At 44.3% G+C, this 17,676-nt stretch overlaps 1 protein-coding gene across 3 annotated transcripts in view; it reads left to right on the top strand.

The window, feature by feature from the left end:
- The first annotated feature begins 340 nt into the window (after window positions 1–340).
- OLA1 (Obg like ATPase 1) overlaps window positions 341–17,676 on the top strand; it is a 173,872-nt gene continuing 156,536 nt past the window's right edge. Inside the window, exons 1-3 of one of the 3 annotated variants that reach the window (XM_032784568.2) lie at window positions 341–487; window positions 1,282–1,385; window positions 5,442–5,585. In XM_032784568.2, coding sequence (XP_032640459.1) covers window positions 1,282–1,385; window positions 5,442–5,585 — 248 coding nt within the window. In that variant the 5' untranslated portion in view covers window positions 341–487. Of the gene's footprint in view, window positions 488–1,266; window positions 1,386–5,441; window positions 5,586–17,676 lie in introns of those variants that run through there. The other 2 variants (XM_032784569.2, XM_032784567.2) reach the window with 2 other exon arrangements.

Below are 17,676 nucleotides of genomic sequence, written 5' to 3' on the forward strand. Positions count from 1 at the left end.
CCTGATCTCTGCGCCATTGTACATTTGGAGTAATTTCCCCTTTCCTGCGTGATCGCTCCCTGAGGCCTGCCGCCGCCACCATACGGAGGTAGCTCCTTATTGCTGGGATAGCTCGGCTGAGCAGGTGGGCGGGGCAGAGCCGCTCCCGCTGGATTTGTGACAGGCCCAGCGGCCTCCAGGACGGGAAGCGGGGCTGAGAGTCGTATAGTGCGCGCACCACACACAGCCCGAGGGAAGGCGAGCCAGCGCGTGACTCCCCACTCCCTCAACCGCCGCTAGACCCTCCCTCAACGCCCGAGCGAGCACGAGGCTCCCCCTCCTTCTGCGTGACCTTTCCTCCCTGGGCGTCCCCGCCCAATGGGAGACAGCGTGGGCCCCGCCTGTTCCGCCTGCTGCCGGGGTGCGAGCGTGCGTGGCCGCGGTGTTCGCGCTTCGTGGTTGAGGCCGGTGGGGACAGTGTAACCAGAACCCCTCTCCTCTCCGCAAGGTGAACCCGCTCTACTCCGGCCCGGGGGGCATCTGCCGCGGGGGGGCTGGGTGCTGTCAGCGCCGCGCCGGTCCCTTAACGGTCCGTCGGGAACGAGGGGCCGCGAAGCAGGCCTCGGGCAGCTCTGCACCGCTCTGTCAGCTGCCCCGGAGTGGGCAGGGGTTCAGCCGCCTCCCACGGGCCGGGCAAGGGGCAACAGCGCGTCTCCGGAGGCAGACCGGGCCTGTCCGGCTGGCGGCAGTTTACCCGGGCAGAGGCAAGGGCGCGGCCCGGTCTTGGGTGGGGCGCTTCGGCCGCGCAGTGCCTAGGCGTACGAGTCGGTGCCCAGCTGGCCGAGTGCCCGCCCGGCAGTGCCCGCCGCTGCGCCGTGCCCCTCACAGCCGCATGCGTTAGGCTTGGAAGCGGAGCAGGGGGCAGTAGTTGCCGTGGACAGGCCGGGGTGTGTGTGTTACATTTCGCTCCCCTCTTGGGTTCCGACCCGGTTATTTTTAGCTCAGCCTTTGCAGGGGATTTGTAGACGCTGCAGCAGCCAAATCCCCACCCCCTGAGCCACGCTAGGTCTCTGTGCTGCGTGAGGGGGCCATGCGCTGCTCTGTGCCCGGCCGCCGTCTGCTGCTTCTGCCTGCGGTGCCCTGATATTATGGCTCCCACAAAGGTACCTGTAATCTCTCTGGGAAGGGAAACGTGTGTATGGCGTCCGCAGATGCCTCTTGTAGGCTTTGAGGGACCAAAAAGGAACCGGTGGTGGGGAACCGGGCTCCAAACATTATGCGTTTTCTATGTTGTCATTTCAGATGCCCCCCAAAAAGGGAGGTGATGATGGGGTTAAGCCACATCCAATCATTGGAAGATTTGGGACGTCTCTGAAAATCGGCATTGTTGGGCTGCCAAATGTTGGGTACGTAACTAAGAGAAGAAGATTTGTTATCCATCCTCCAGACTGTAGATCGTTGTGTTTAGTATGCATCTTATTAGTTAAGTGTTGAATACATACAGGATGGAACAAAACTCTAAGCTTTATTTTATTTATGTATTTATTAGATGAAATCTGATTAGGCTCCATTGGTTGTTGAATTTGTTTGCATCAGATGTCTCATGAATGCTACACAGTCATTTTCTGGTTTGTCAATTTTATTATATTTGTTTGAATGTGAAGAAACAACAACAAGAGGGCTAGAATGCAATATAATCATATGCTAATTTGCACAATGAAGCTTATCCTCTGGAAGTAAAAAGCAGGTAAATGAATAAAGTATTTGAGGAATTGACTCCAATTCATTTGTGAAAGAGGTAGTGCCTTTTGCTAACTTAAAAAAAGATGTTTGGGGGTGTTGGCTTAAATCAGAACACTTTTGAAAGTAGCTCTCACTTGAAAACTGGTCATATTTTTTGTGGAAATGTATAAAATGAAGGATAAAAATCTAACTTTTTCTGTGTGGGGGGTGTGTGTGGTTCTTTTGTTTGTTTTTTTGGTTTTCAGTTTGAATTGCTTTTAAGTTGAGATCATGAAAAAGACTATATGCTGTTCTACAATAACCTTACATAAAAGGATGAAACAAATTATAGTGGAGAGAGAATATACTGAAAGAAACAATCCTTTTTTGCCAGGGAAATAATGCTAGTAATCTCTTATTACCATTCCTAACTTTCATGCTTCTGTGGGCTGTGTGTACTGCTAATAATAATGGGTAAGTTTGAGAGGGAAGACTGTCAACAGGGATGGGTTAAGGATGCCCCATTGTCATAAGCACTAAGAATAACTTTATATTTTCTTTACTTGATAAAGTTTGCTGAGATCTGTGAATGAAATGAGTTTAGTGGTACATTGTGTGAGAGAAATTTGATAGGAAGTGAGCTAATAGCTCTTTTCATCTGTAGATCTCAACCCCCCCATCAAAGAGGTTAAGTGTAAGACTTCTCTTTAGTTGAAGATGTCAGAATAACTGGGAAATACATGAAGTTTTTGGTAGATTATTAATAGTCTTTGGTGATTATGCTGCATTTGGAAAACTGACGCTAAGGTGAGGTTGCATAACAAAAGTAAATGAGCTGATGCATGGGGCACAAATGTTCAAACTTTCTGATCATTCGGTTTAGACCTCTATTACTCTGCAGCGGAATGTTGTGCTCCAGTCTGACTTTATTTGTCGCACATCAAGTTGGTTAATATTAATCTGTATTCCACCATGCGCATCATAACCGGCACGATTTGACTCGCATGAGTGCTGTGGCTCCCCATGTTAAACATCGCTCTTCTGCACATCCATCATGAGGATGCTACAGACAGAATGATTGAGAACGTCAGGGCAGACCTGAGCTTAACTTTATACACAGACTTCTTTGACCACCCAGCAATATGCTTCTTGTTGAGACATCCATTATGGACAACTTCCCCTGCCCACATTTCTCAATGTGGTGTGAATAATGGTCTGCAGTGGATGTCAGAAACCAGTGTCTTATAACTGACCTGACCATGCATTTACTCAGCTTTGATTTGCCACGCTGCTCATGGACCTTCTGAACTGTTTTTTAACAGGCCAGAGTCAGTGTGCAGCAAGCTATCATGCCTGGGTTCAATGAAGGATCCTACATGCTGCTGTTTCCAAAGATAGACAGTGTGTCTCATTACTGACGATTGCCCTCTGACCAGTATTAGTTGTCCCCTGGAATTATTTGAGCCCCGGGTTCAGTTGTTCCCTCCCTTACACTAGGCGTGGAACCCCTGGATACGCACCCAGATCTCAATAGGTGACAAGATTGGTAGTTGTACTTTACTTTAAAAAAACAAACAAACAAAACTTTGCTCCTCACATATTAAATTTGTATAGTACAAACAGGAATAAAACTTTTAGTTAAATGATTGTAGTGTTTTCTTTTTCACTGGTTTTTTAAATACTTTATACAAATATGAAAATAAACTACAACAGACACTGTTAGTTTTATTTTGGAATTGACAGTACATTCTGATAACGTACACAACTTAAACGGTACTGCTTTTAAGCAAAAGGATATGCTGCTTTCCTGTTAGCCCAGAAGTTCCTTTTAAAACTTTCGGAGGGCGGCAGCAGCAGCAAAAATACTGAGTTAGTTATTTATACAGGATATTACCACGATACTAATTTAACCATAAATGCGTTTATTCAATCTAAAGGCTAGATGGTATTTATAAAATTGATCTAAACATGCCTAATAAGTCTAAATAATAAGCAATTAACTATATCCAAATAGCAACAAAACATTTATAAGCATTTGATCAAGATATTTACAAACAGGTTAAACCTAGGGATGCTTAGCCATATTGGTCATCTACAGCTTTGTCAGGCAGATGTTACCATCCCTTGAAGAATTAACTTATTTTTTTTTAATACTCTTTAACCACAACTTAGCTAATGGCAGATGAAGCCATTTTTAAAATAATATATAAAACAAACTTAGAACAAATTACTTATTGCACCCAGTGTCCAATTAAGTGTATTATTTCTATTACTTCAGCATGAACATTTCGAAGGGTCACTTCAACACAACAGCTTTCTCGTGATCTCACTCTTTTTTGGTTATGTACTTTGGTCTTTGTTGCTTATGCTAATATCCAACTCAATTTAAAGCCACTGTTTACCCACATCTTCTAATGTGGCCCTATGTTTCTATACCCTCCTTGCGCTTTCCATTGCTTGCTTTCTCTGCTCACACCTGCTTGTTCACACCCTTTTGCAGAGCCTGGTGAAAGTTGTGTACCAGAAACAAATGTTGTTAGATACACCAAGTAAACAAACTGGAGTTTTGTAACACTAGTAGATTCATAATTCTCAGATGAAAATGTAATTTTTAAGTAATGGCATCTCTGAGACAAATGATTTTAGGTATGATGCATGTAACAACAAAATAACTTATCTGATGGTTATAGTGTATCTTTAACTCATTCAGCTTTCAAAATTCTGGTTTTAATAATGGGATTTTTCATAGTTTTCTGTAAGCCACCAAGAATCTGTCTGAAATTAAAAGGACAATAGTAGCAACACAGGAAAAAATAGAACAGTAGACTTAAACTCAAGATTTGATCCAAAGAATATTGAAGGTAATGGGAACCTTTTTGTTCTCTATAATAGACTTATGTATTAAGCATTCAGAGAGGACTGAGGAGTCAGGTAAAGTTAAAAACAGATGGCAGACTGAGCGATATATAAGCAGTCTGTAACATGGTCTGAATGAAAATGCTCTACTGTTGGTGACTAGCTCACATGGTCAAGAAAGTTTGATACTTCTGTCTCTTTTAACTAGAGGAATACAGTATCCATACTGAATTTTTAAAAATTGTTTAATATGTCCTTTTCGGGCTTCTCTTTAGATTTTCCTCTCATCTCTTTTCTCTTACCTATTTAAGTCTAAATGTTCTGCTCAGCGCAAGTAGTAAAGATGCTATGGATCCAAATAATGCCCAAGGTATTTAAAGAACAAGACTTTGCAGAAACGGGGAAAGAGTTTCTAGCTCTTTTGTCAGTGTGGAACTACTTCAGTTGGATAAGAAAATAGTGGTTTCATGCCTGGCCATTTTATTTTATTGTGCATTGTAGGAAAAAGTGTAGTGTTTGCCATGAGGAGAATAAAACATTTTTGTGTTCTGCTTTTGATTCTTTACCTCTTTTGTTTTAATAACATTTAGTGAGAAATTTTTAAAGACCCGAATGAGGGCTGGGTTTCCATTTTCCCTTTGTACCTTTGAAAGTGTCTTGTACTAGAAGAGGGACAGTTGATGATGATGATGTTTAATGGAATTTTTAACTCTTCTTGTGGTCTGTACTAGTTTATGGTGGTGTGATCTTTGTTTATAAAATTATTTTGTGGGATTGGGTCTTTGTATTTTGGATCTCAGAATAGAATGAGAGAAATTTTTATCTTGCTCTTTTTAATACCTCGAAATTAAACTGGATTAAGATGGTCTTCATTTTGTTCTTAGGAAATCCACATTCTTCAATGTGTTAACAAAAAGTCAAGCAGCAGCAGAAAACTTCCCTTTCTGCACTATTGATCCAAATGAGAGTCGAGTACCTGTGCCAGATGGTAGGTTCGACTTCCTATGCCAGTACCATAAACCTCCAAGGTAACTCTAAATCTTATTTTTTTCCAACTAACAAAAATGGTCCTAAATTATTAGAAAAGATTGTCAGTTCAGTGTTCACTTTTTTTTCTTTAATCACTTCCTTCTAAAGCCTGCTTCAGTGTGTGTGATTTTTAGTTTAGAATTAAGACCTCTTAGAATGTGACAAGTAATTGGAATCTAACTCCTTCCATGTGACATCTGTGATAGAACAATTAGGAACATAGGAATTGCCATTTCTGATCAGACTATGTAGTCCAGTATCCTGTCTCCTCAGAGTGAACAATTATGATTTAAGCTGCCCATTGAGGATCTTTATCAGTTAGAGCTGGTTTATGCCATGATGGGTTTACATCTCTTATTTTTTATCCTATTTTAAAGTAAATGTATGTGGTCAATTGTCTCTAAAAATATTCAAATCCTTTTTTAAAATTTTACTGAGCTCAGGGCCTTGATGATGTATTAATGAGGTGCACAAGTTACTTTTTTGTAACTGGCCCCTGTTTATTTACATTTTTGTGGTTCTAAATTTGCTTTTGAATTTCATTAAATGTTGTCTTTTTTTTTTATATGAGGAGAAAAGTCTGCTCTTAGTTAACCTTTCTCCTATTATTTTGTATGCTTCTATCATATTCTTTCATTTGTCTCCTATAAACAGTTGGAAGCTTTTATATGCATGTCTTTCTGTTTCTTTAATCAGTTTTATCGCCTGTCTCTGGACTCTTGTTTCTGTTATAAGATGTATTAAAGTTATATCTAATATGAGCAGCATCAGACTTGGAGTATACATACTTAAAAGCCAAAAATCTTAATTTTAAAGTGACCCCTTTTTATTTGTTTTTGGAAGTTAAACTGTATAAACACCTTTCTTTATTGCTTAGAAATTCTAGTTTTGAGGTTGCTGATGTAGCCAGATCATAATCAATGTAAAATAATAAATGTGGTGTGTATCTGCATTTCTGTCTATTTTGCACAGTTCCAGTTTGTTACAGCTCAATTTTAGTACCAAATCAGCAGCAGAACTAAAAGGGATAATGAAGTTGTTGTCCAAATATTAACTTCTTAAAACTTGCAAACCTGTTGCTATCAGTAATTGATAGGTACATATTTCTAATACTTTTCAAATAGTTTTTCTAATAGTGGAAGATAGATTAGTATAGAGATCTTTGTTTATAGATTTCTTCTAATAGGATCACTGATGGCATAAGTGGTGCTATGCAGGATATAGAGTAAAGTTTAAATGCTTGCAATCTAAGAAGACAAAGCTACAAAATAGTTTATTGTAGAAACACCAGACATAGTGGTTCCAAGGCGCAATGGCTCAGTTTGTTTTTTAAATGTTGTTTTCTTGAATCCTACTACAAGACATAGTGGTGTGTTAACACTGATGTGCCTTACGGAAGAATGGTGTTTTTGAGGAGGGGAAAGTAGGGGGTTGAAATCCTCCTGGGGTCTGTGTTCTAAACTGAAGGTGGTGACGTGGGTGAAAAAATCAAAGGGATGATGATTTTTTTCTTGGTCTTTTTACAGTTTAAGCAGAAAAACTTTGTTTAATTCAGTTTCTGTTCTGTTTATAGAAGCAATATTGGCACTTTTAAAGTAGCCAGTTAATACTCTTTCCCACGTCTTAAATATTACTGAATATTGTCATTTGGTAAACCTTTAGGCATATATAGTAAAAATTACATGAAAGTCATGGTTTGAACAGCACTCTGATTCATTTTTACAAGCTTGCTTGACTTTGTAGATACCCAAAGGATATGGGAATTAGACTGTTTTCCCCTGCAGAACTGGGGCTGCAGAGCTGCTAGCCACTACTACGGGCCATTGGACTCTGCAGAGCCCAGCTCACAGCGAGTGGAGTGCCCAGCTTGGCGGGTATAGAGACTCTGAATGCTCTGGCTGCTGGGCTTGATCCTCATTCTGAAGGGGATGGGAGAGGGCCTGGAAAACCCAGATCTGGCAAAGGGTCAGAAAGGGCAGGGCCATATCACACCATGTTACCTGGCAGGACAGTAAAGCTGGAGGGAGTAAAAGCTCTAGGGGTGCAAGTGTCTGGGCTGACAGCTGCCCTGTGGCTGGGTTCTGGGGGGAGGAGGGTGCAAGTGTCCCCACAGCTGGGATCTGGGGGAGGGGAGTTCAGGTGTCTGGGGGCCCCATCCAGTACCCCCCAACTGGACCTGGATTGTTGTAAGGGTTTCTTTCACTCTCTACCCTGGGGGGAATATTTCGTCGTTGTGTGTATGGTTGACGAGTATTTTGAAAAAAATTGCCCAAATATTTGAAACTGGAGTGATTATACAGTTTTGATAAATTAAATTTGCAGAATTTTAAAATGTGTGCAGAATTTTTAATTTTTTGGGGGAGAATTCCCCCAGGAGTAAGTATTGCTACCTTTATTTCTGTAGTGCCTTCAGAGCTGGGCGGCTGCAGAATGGCAGATGCTGGCTGGCCTCCCAGCTCTGAAAGCAGCCAGCAGCAATGCAGAAGTAAAGATGGCAATACCCTGCCATAACACCCTTATTCTGGCATTGCTGCTGGCAGTAGTGCTACCTTTATAATTGGGCTCCCAGCTAGCAGCCACAGAGCTTCCTGCAGTAGGAGGAGGTTCCTGAAGTGGGTCTGACCTAGTCCCAGGAAGGGCCCCTGCAGGGGAAGAGGAAGTCTTGTCCCTCACCAGCCGGGCCAGGACAAGTCACAGGAGCCTGTTGTATGGTAGGGTCTCCTACCTTGGCCTTCCTTGACTCCAGGCCCAGTGCCCTGGCACTTGAGGGTTAAATGGACCTTGGGCTGGCTGTTTTTGGGGTTGACCAAAGAGCCCCCCGTTCCCAACCACAACACCCTGAGTGGTTGCTCACATTGCCCACCCATAAAGCTGGGTCTACCCCCACCAAAAGTGGAGCCCCCATCCATACTATGCCACCCTCACTTCTGTGCTGCTGCTGACAGCGGTGCTGCCTTCAGAGCTGGGTGCCCAGTCAGCAGCCGCTGCTCTCCAGCCGCCTAGCTCTGAAGGCAGTGCTACCGCCAGTAATGGCGCAGAAGTAAGGGTGGCAATATTGCAACCTCTCCATGGCCCCTTTTTGGGTTGGGACCTCCAAGGTTACACTGAAATTTCAGATTTAAGTATCTGAAATCATGAAATTTACGATTTTTAAAATCCTATGATGGTGAAATTGACCAAAATGGGACTTGAGTTTATTAGGGCCCGACTTATTTTGCAACTTGCACTCTTTTAAATCTGCAGCCACAAACACTGTCACATTCCTTTACAACAGACATTTTTCTTCTCCTACATCCTGAATACAGTAATATCCTCTCCAAACTTAACAGTTTAAATGTAGTTCTGTATGCTATTTCTCTTGAAAGAAGGATACACAATGAATGTTTTGAGTTTGTCTCAACACTAGCATTTTACGCTTTCGTTACTTAAATAAACTTACTTCAGCACCTCCAGACTTTGTGTTTACTCTATCGCCTAAACAGTCCCGTGCATCTTATTAGACTGTAAATCATTACAAAACTACTTATTCAATAAGCTCAGAGTTAAGTCTGTATGTTTCGTGAATTTGAGAGAAGATTGTAGGGTAGTGATTAATGAAGTGGTGGCTTCTTTTATTGTTTGTGTATAGTAAATGTATTTCAGTAGTAATAAATGAAAGTTTTTTTTCCTCTTAACTTTAAATAATATTGCGAACCAATAACTTGAAGTAACTTTCATTTGAAAGCTAGCAATAAGGAACAAAAGCAACTTATAACAAAAAAAGACTCTCCTGAATCTCTGTATTTACTGGATTGTCAGATACACCTCTACCTCGATATAACATGAATTCAGATATAATGCAATAAAGCAGTGCTCTGGGCATGCTGCATGCTCTGGTGGATCAAAGCAAGTTCAATATAACATGGTTTCACCTATATTGCGGTTAGATTTTTTTGGCTCCCGAGGACAGCGTTATATCGAGGTATAGGTATATTTGGGATGAGATTTGTTTTCCAAAAGTGCTCGCTGCTAGCCTAAATCTGCTCATGTTAAAATAAACAATGGTAGTTTTACTATTAACTTCAATGGGAACAGAATTAGTCCATCTCTGAGCCCTTTTGAAAATCATACCTATGATCTCATATATACAACAATACTGTTTTGATGTAAAAACCAAGCATTTAACTCCACATAGGATATACACAAATTATCTGGATAAAGCACTGCCATTTTGGCAACCGTATAAAATAATCTGTCTTTTAGAGAAACTTTGGCCTGTAAATTTATGTGGATCTGGAAGGGTATACATGATTACATAAAATCATCTTTCTTTGGCCTCGTTTTGTTTATCTTGCACTTCAACTTGTTTTTGGGCCATTGTAAGTCAACTTGTGTGTCACACCTATAGTCTGGAGTTAAAAGTAAGTAATATGCCAGCAGTGAAAAAGAATTTAAAGACCACAATTTGGACTGTTTTTTTGCCTGGCAGGAGAGAGCAAATTTTAGTTCCAGTAGTATTTTTTGTTGTTTTGGTAACCTTGTATTTAATCTCTAAAAACCAGGTATCTACAGTAGATTCATCCTGATTCCCTTACATCTCTCATTTTCTTATTAACAAGGTGTCTTTTTTTAATAAGATAGGTTCAAGATTGTCTGCACTTTCATTTTTATTTCTTTGAGTCCTTGCTCATGTCCTTTCAACTTAGGTGCGTGTGCTCACCACCTGGACTGGTGCTAGAAGTTTTTCCCTCAACAGTATCCGTAGGGGACCAGCTCTGGCACCCATTGGAGTAGAATGCACATGCTGCGATATATAGGGTACTGCCTGTTACTCCTACCCTCAGTTCCTTCTTGCCACCAGTGATGGTGCTGGAACTGTTGTTGCTTGTTCGTATGAACTAATTATTTTTTGTGTTATAGTGTGTATGGTTTTCTGTTAGTGTTTATAAATCTCTTAGCTATAGTTAGACTTCGTAGGTCCCGAACAGGACTTTGCCTCAGGATGGGGCATGCCCTGGTCCCCAGGCTTTGAGCCCTGTGATCACTGCAAGAGGCCCATGCCCCTTAGTGATCCACATAACAGTAGTCTGTGTTGCTTAGGCGCAGGGCACATAAGTGAAAAGTGCAAAATTTGCAAGTCCGTCAAGCCAAGGACTAAGAAGGAGTGTGATATTCATTTAAGAGCTCTCCTTATGGAGTCTGCACTCACCCCAGCACTGGAGCAACGCTCCGACTCGGCGCTGGGTGATCACAAAAGGCAGGTGCAGTGCAGCCCCATTTGGTCCCTGGATCTTGGGCACAGGTAGAGAGGCTTGATGCGCAGCTTGGCGGCTACTGGGTGCAGACCTTTGGAGGCACGTGGCCCTCTGCAGGAGTACTGGTCTTGGCACCTGTTGTTTGAGACTGCGATACTGCTCCAGTTACACGTTGAGGGATTGACATTTACCATTCCTTGGACCCTCACTGATCCTCTAGAACAGTAATTCTCAAACTTTTGTACTGATGACCTCTTTCACATAGCAAACCTCTGAGTGGGAACCCCCTTACAAATTAAAAACACTTTTTTATATATTTAACACTATTATAAATGCTGGAGGCAAAGCGGGGTTTAGGGTGGAGGCTGACAGCTCGTGACCCCACTGGGCTGCCAATGGGTGTGGAGGACCCTACTGCACTGGCATCTTCGTAGTCATCGCCAGACCCTCCCTGGGTTCCTCCGGATGATGCTAAAGAGCACCAGGGACTACTGATGAATAAGTTCACTACCAACCTGGGTCTTCAGGCGGAGGAGCTAGAAGGGTCCTCAGACTCTGTTCGATGTCCTCTGCTTCACAGCCCCGGCCATGGTGGCTCTTCCCCTTCATGAGGGGGTCTCTAAGATCACTAATGCCCTGTGGCAAACTCCCTCCTCCCTGCCACCCATTTCCAAGAGGGCAGAGTGCAAGTACTTTGTGCCATCCAAAAGCCACAAGTACCTGTACACCCACCATGCTCCCAACTCCTTAGTGATAAAAGTGGTAAACCACAGAGAGCAACAAGGTCAACCTGGGGCTACCCCTAAGAACAAAGATTCCAAGAGACTAGACTTGTTTGGGCATAAGGTTTATTCATTCTCTAGTCTCAAGTTGAGGGTGGCCAATCATCAAGCCCTCCTGGGATGCTATGATTTTAACATGTGGCAAGCCATGGCTAAGTTCAAGGGCTCTGTTCCTGAAGCTTCTAGGTAGGCATTCCGGACAGTTATGGAGGAGGGCACAACTGCGGCCAGAATGACTCTCCAAGCAGCTCTGATGCAGCGGACGCTGCCTCGGTCGTCGCTAAGTACTGGACATCCTGCCAGCTCCTCTCTGGCTTGTCTACAGGGGCTCAGTGGTCGATACAAGACCTTCCCTTTGATGGGCAAGACCTGTTTGCGGAACAGACTGACAATAAGCTCCATGGCCTAAAGGACTCCTACACAACCCTTAAAACGCTAGGCCTGTGCGTTCCCATCCTTGACCGCAGTGTACAAACCATAGCAGCCTCAGGGCCAGGGGAGTCACCGTCACCAGGAGCCTCCCGATAAGAAATCTAGAGGCTACAAGAAGTGTCCTAGCCAACAGCCTTCGCTGGCCTCTCAGTTGAGCTTAACCCACAATAAGCAGGCGGCCAAGTGCTTATTCTGAGGGTATGCCTGAGGGCAATCTACCAGACTGTTCCCAGGATCCTCCCTCTCCTATTTTTGCCAGCTCCTTTCCTCCTTGCATGGGCACCTATAACATCGGACTGATGGGTCCTTCAGCATGGTGGCATGGGGTTTCACCCTTCAGTTGCTTTCTACTCCTTCCCACCCCCATCCCTGTCCCTCTTCAGGGACCCTTCTCACGAGAGTTTCCTTGTGCAGGAGGCATTGGGGTTACTGCAGCTAGGTGTGGTGGAGGTTGTTCCTCCCGAGTACCAGGAACAAGGGGTTCTATTCCCGCTACTCCTTAAATCCCAAAGACCAAGGGTGGTCTGCGACGTATCCTGGACCTACGAGACTTGAACCGCTTCCTAGTGAAGCTGAAGTTCCGCATGGTCTCCCTGGCCTCTATCATCCCTTCCTTGGATCTGAGAGACTCGTACGCCGCCCTCGATCTGAAAGATGCGTACTTTCACATCGCCATCTTTGAGGGAACCAGACACTTCCTCTGGTTTACGGTAGGTCCCAACCACTATCAGTTTGTGGTCCTCCTGTTTGGCCTAGCAACAGCACCGCGGGTATTTACCAAGTGCATGTCGGTGGTGGCTGCTTACCTCAGATGTCGGGGTGTCCAGATCAAGCCATACCTCAACGACTGGCTAGTCAAGGGCAGCTCCAGTTCCAAAGGGGTATCACGATACTGTTAGCCACTTGCCATCGCCGTGGCCTGTTGATAAACGGGAAAAAATCCATATTAGTTCTGGTACAGAGGATAGAGTTAATCAGAGTGATACTCAACCTGTGCCAGGGCATTCCTGACACTGGAGAGATTCAGGGCACTGACGGACCTCACTGCGGAAGTCTTTGCGTTTCCGCTGACCACGCCCAGGATGTGCCTGTGCCTCTAGGTCACATGGCAGCATGCACATTTGTGGTGCACCACACCAGGCTCCAGATGTGACCCCTGCAGTATTGACTGATGACAATCTACTCCTAGTCCAGGGACCACCTGGAAAAGGTCATTACTATCCCCATGATGATACTTACCTCGCTGTGATGGTGTACTGACCCTGGGAAAGTCCTGGAAGGAATTCCCTTTGTCAGCACGCCGCACTCAGGCGAGTTGGTTTTCAGCACCCCTGACTTCGGCTGAGGCGACGCACCTTGGCACCCTCCAGGCCCAAGATAGTCGTCCCCAGAGGAAACAATGCTACACATAAACGTCAAAGAGCTCAGGGCAGCACGCAGAGTGTGCACTGTCTCTTTCTCACCTGTCGGGCAGAGTGGTCAGAGTCCTGAAGGTCAATGCAGCCTCTATGTTCTACGTTAACAGTCAAGGGGGAGCGTGATCCTTTGCCCTCTATCAAGAAGCACTCCATCTCAGAGACTTCTGCATTGGCCACAGAATTCACCTAGAAGCATGTCACCTTCTGGGTGCCAAGAACACACTAGTAGATCAGCTAAGTAGGGACTTCTCTCACCATGAGTGGGTGCTCCATCCGGAGGTAGCTGGCATGACCTTCCAGAGGTGGGGAACTCCCTGAGTGGATTTGTTCACGACCAAGCAGAGCAGGTGGTGTCACAGGTTTTGCTTCAGATGGGGTCGGCAAGGACAAAGGCTTCCTCTCTGATGCCTTCCTCCTGCTGTGGCAGGAAGCCTGATGTAATGGTTCCCTCCAGTTCTGCTCATCAGCAGGGCCCTAGCGAAAATCAAGAGGGACCAGGCTCAGGTTGTCATGATCGCCCCAGCATGGCCTCCCCAGCGTTGATTTGGGATGCTATTGAGCTTGTTAGTTTTCCCTCCATGACCCCTGCCTACAGACCGGATCTGCTGACACAGGATCATGGTCGACTCTTGCACCGCAACCTCACCTCCCTCCACCTCACGGCGTGGATGTTGTGTGGTTGAACCCTGAGGAACGGGCCTGTTCAGAAGGGGTCCAGAAGGTCCTCCTTGAGAGTAGAAAGCCCTCAACTAGACAGATTTATCTGGCAAAGTAGATGAAGTTCTCCAGTTAGGCAGTTGAATGTGACATCTCCCCTTGGCATTCTTGTATGCAGTCAATCTTAGACTACCTGCTTCATTTGAGGAACCAGGGCCTGGCACACTCCTCTATCAGGGTGCATCTGGTGGCCATTTCCGCCTTTCATCCACCAATCCAGGGGCTGACAGTTTTCTCCCATGACATGACAGTCAGGTTCCTCAGAGGCCTCAGAGACTTCTTCATCAAGTTTGGTCCCCAACCCCTCAGTGTGATCTTAACTTGGGTTCTGTCCAGCCTCTCAGGCCCGCCCTTTGAGTCTTTGGCCCTGTGCTCCCTGTCTTGCCTATTGTGGAAGATAGCTTTCCTGGTAGCGGTGATGTTAGGGAGGCAAGTCTTCAAGCTGTGAGTGCTGATCTCAGAACTGATGTACACAGTCTTTTCTATGGACAAGGTCTAGCTCCGGTCCCACCTGGCCTTCCTTCGCAATATTTTCCACATGAGCCAGGACATCTTCCTTCTGGTATTCTACCCTAAGCCCCATGAAACTAGTGAAGGATGGTGCCTTCACACTTTGGACGTAAGAAGAGCCCTGGCTTTCTACCTAGATCGGACAAAATCTTTCCGTAAGTCGACTCAGCTTTTCGTGTCTACAGCTGATAGAATGAAGGGCCTCCCAGTGTCCTCACGGAGGATTTCTAGCTGGGTCACCTCTTGCATTTGGACCTGCTATGAGTTGGCGGGAGTCTTGCCATCGCCAGTCGTCAGAGCCCACTGGACCAGAGTGCAGGCATATTCGGCAGTCTTCCTGGCACACTTCCTGTAACAGGCGGGATCAGGAGGGGAGGAATAGCTCAGTGGTTTGAATATTGGCCTGCTGAACCCAAGGTTGTGAGCTCAATCCTTGAGGGGGCCACTTAGGGATCTGGGGCAAAAATCTTTCTGGGGCTTGGTCTTGCTTTGAGCAAGTGTTTAAACGAGACGATCTCGTGAGGTCCCTTCCAATCCTGATATTCTATGATTCTATAACACCTGTCGAGTTGTGACGTGGTCCTTGGTGCACATGTTCACAGCTCACTATGCTATCACTCAGCAGACCAGGGATGGTGCTGAGTTCAGCCAAGCTGTGTAGCAGTCTACACATCTGTGAACTCCAATCATCTCTGAGGAGTACTGCTTGGGAGTCACCTAAGTTGAATGGACATGAGCAAGCACTTGAAGAAAAAGCTGTTACTTTTTCTGTAACTGATGTTCTTCGAGATGTGTTGCTCGTGTCCATTCCACAACCTGCCCTCCTTCCCTGCTGTTGGAGTTTCTGGCAAGGAACTGAGGGTGGGAGGAACCGGCGGCACCCTATTTACCGTGGCGTGTGTGTGTCATTCCAGGGGGTGCTGGAGCCAGTCCCCTATGGATACTACAGAGTGAAAAACTTCTGCACCAGTGCACACACCTAAGTTGAACGGACATAAGCAACACATCTGGAAGAAAACCCGTTATGGAAAAGGTAACTGTCTTTTTCTCATGAGTAACTCATTCACGCTAGTCTATTGAGTTTCTCAGTTTCATAATTCACTTGCTATAAGGCAAACTCAAGCAAAAGTCTTTGTTATCCATCAATGCAATGTAGAAAATAGCTGTCAGGAAACTTCTCTGAAGAACTGTGACAGGAACTCAGCCTTAGCACCCAATTCCTCTGAATCTGCCTCTAGGTCCTTCTCATAGCTATAGAAGGTACTTTTAACAGCTTTTCTAAATTGGTTTCAAGCCAAACCTCGCAACGTTTCTCAAATCATAGGACTGGAAGGGACATTGAGAGGTCATCTAGTCCAGTCCCCTGCACTCATGGCAGGACTAAGTATTATCTAGACCATCCCTCACAGGTGTTTTTCTAACCTGGTCTTAAAAATCTCCAATGATGGAGATTCCCCAACCTCCCTACGTAATTTATTCCGGTGCTTAATCACCCTGACAGTTAGGAAGTTTTTCCTAATGTCCAACCCAAAACGCCTTTTGCTGCAATTTAAGCCCATTTCTTCTTATCGTATCTTTAAAGGTTAAGAAGAACAATTCTTCTCGCTCCTCCTTGTAATAACCTTTTATGTACTTGAAAACTGTTATGTCCTCTCTGTCTTCTCTTTTCCAGACTAAACAAACCCAATTTTTTCAGTCTTCCATCATAGGTCATGTTTTCTAGACTTTTAATCATTTTTGTTGCTCTTCTCTGGGCTTTCTCCAATTTGTCCACATCTTTCCTGAAATGTGGCACCCAGAACTAGACACAATACTCAGAGTAGAGCAGAGAATTACTTCTCGTGTTTTGTTTAGAACACTCTTGCTAATACATCTCAGAATGTTTGCTTTTTTTGCAACAGTGTTACACTGTTGACTCATTAAGCTTGTGGTCCCCCGTGACCACCAGATCTCTCGCTCCGTAGTACCCCTTCTTAGGCAGTCATTTCCCATTTTGTTTGTGTGCAAGAGATTGTTCTTTCCTAAATGAAGTAATTTGCACTTACCCTTTATTGAATTTCATTCTATTTACTTCATACCATTTCTCCAGTCCAGGTCATCTTGAATTTTAATGTTTTCCTCCAAAGCACTTGCAACCCCTCCCAGCTTGGGATCGTCTGCAAACTTTGTAAGTGTACTCTCTGTGCCATTATCTAAATCATTGATGAATATATTGAACAGAACCAGAGTCAGAAGTGATTCCTGTGGGACCCCACTCGTTTTTGTCCTTCTGTCATGACTGTGAAACACTGATAACTACTCTCTGGGAATGGTTTTTTAACCAGTTTTGTACTCCCCTTATACTAGCTTCATCTAGGTTGCATTTCCCTAGTTTGTTTATGAGACGGTCATGCGAGACAGTATCAAAAGGTTTACTAAAGTCAAGATACATCACATCTACTGCTTTCCTCCTATACAGAATGCTTGTTACCCGGTCAAAGAAAGCTATCAGGTTGGTTTGACACAATTTGCTCTTGACAAATCCGTGCTGACTGTTAGTTATCACCTAATTATCTTCAGATAGTTGCAAATTGATTGCTTAATTATTTGCTTCGTTATGTTTTTGGGTAGAGAAGTTAAACTGACTGGTCTATAGTAATTGTCCTTATTTCCCTTTTTATAGATTGGCACTATGTTTGCTCTTTTCCAGTCTTCTGGAATCTCTTCCATCTTCCTTGACTTTTCAAAGATAGTTGCTAATGGCTCAGATATTTCCTCAGTCAGCTCCTTGAGTATTCTAGGATGCATTTCATCAGGCCCTGGTGACTTGAAGATATCTAATTTGTCCGAGAAATTTAACTTGTTCTTTTCCTATTTTAGCCTCTAATCCTACCTCATTTTCACAGGCATTCACTATTGTTAGAGATCCAATCACCATCAACATTCCTGTTGGAAACTGAAACAAAGAAGTCATTAAGCACCACTGCCACTTTCACATTTCCCTCCCCCCCCCCCCCC

The sequence above is a fragment of the Chelonoidis abingdonii genome, chromosome 10 (genome assembly GCF_003597395.2).
Source record: "Chelonoidis abingdonii isolate Lonesome George chromosome 10, CheloAbing_2.0, whole genome shotgun sequence".
Lineage (NCBI taxonomy): Eukaryota > Metazoa > Chordata > Testudines > Testudinidae > Chelonoidis > Chelonoidis abingdonii.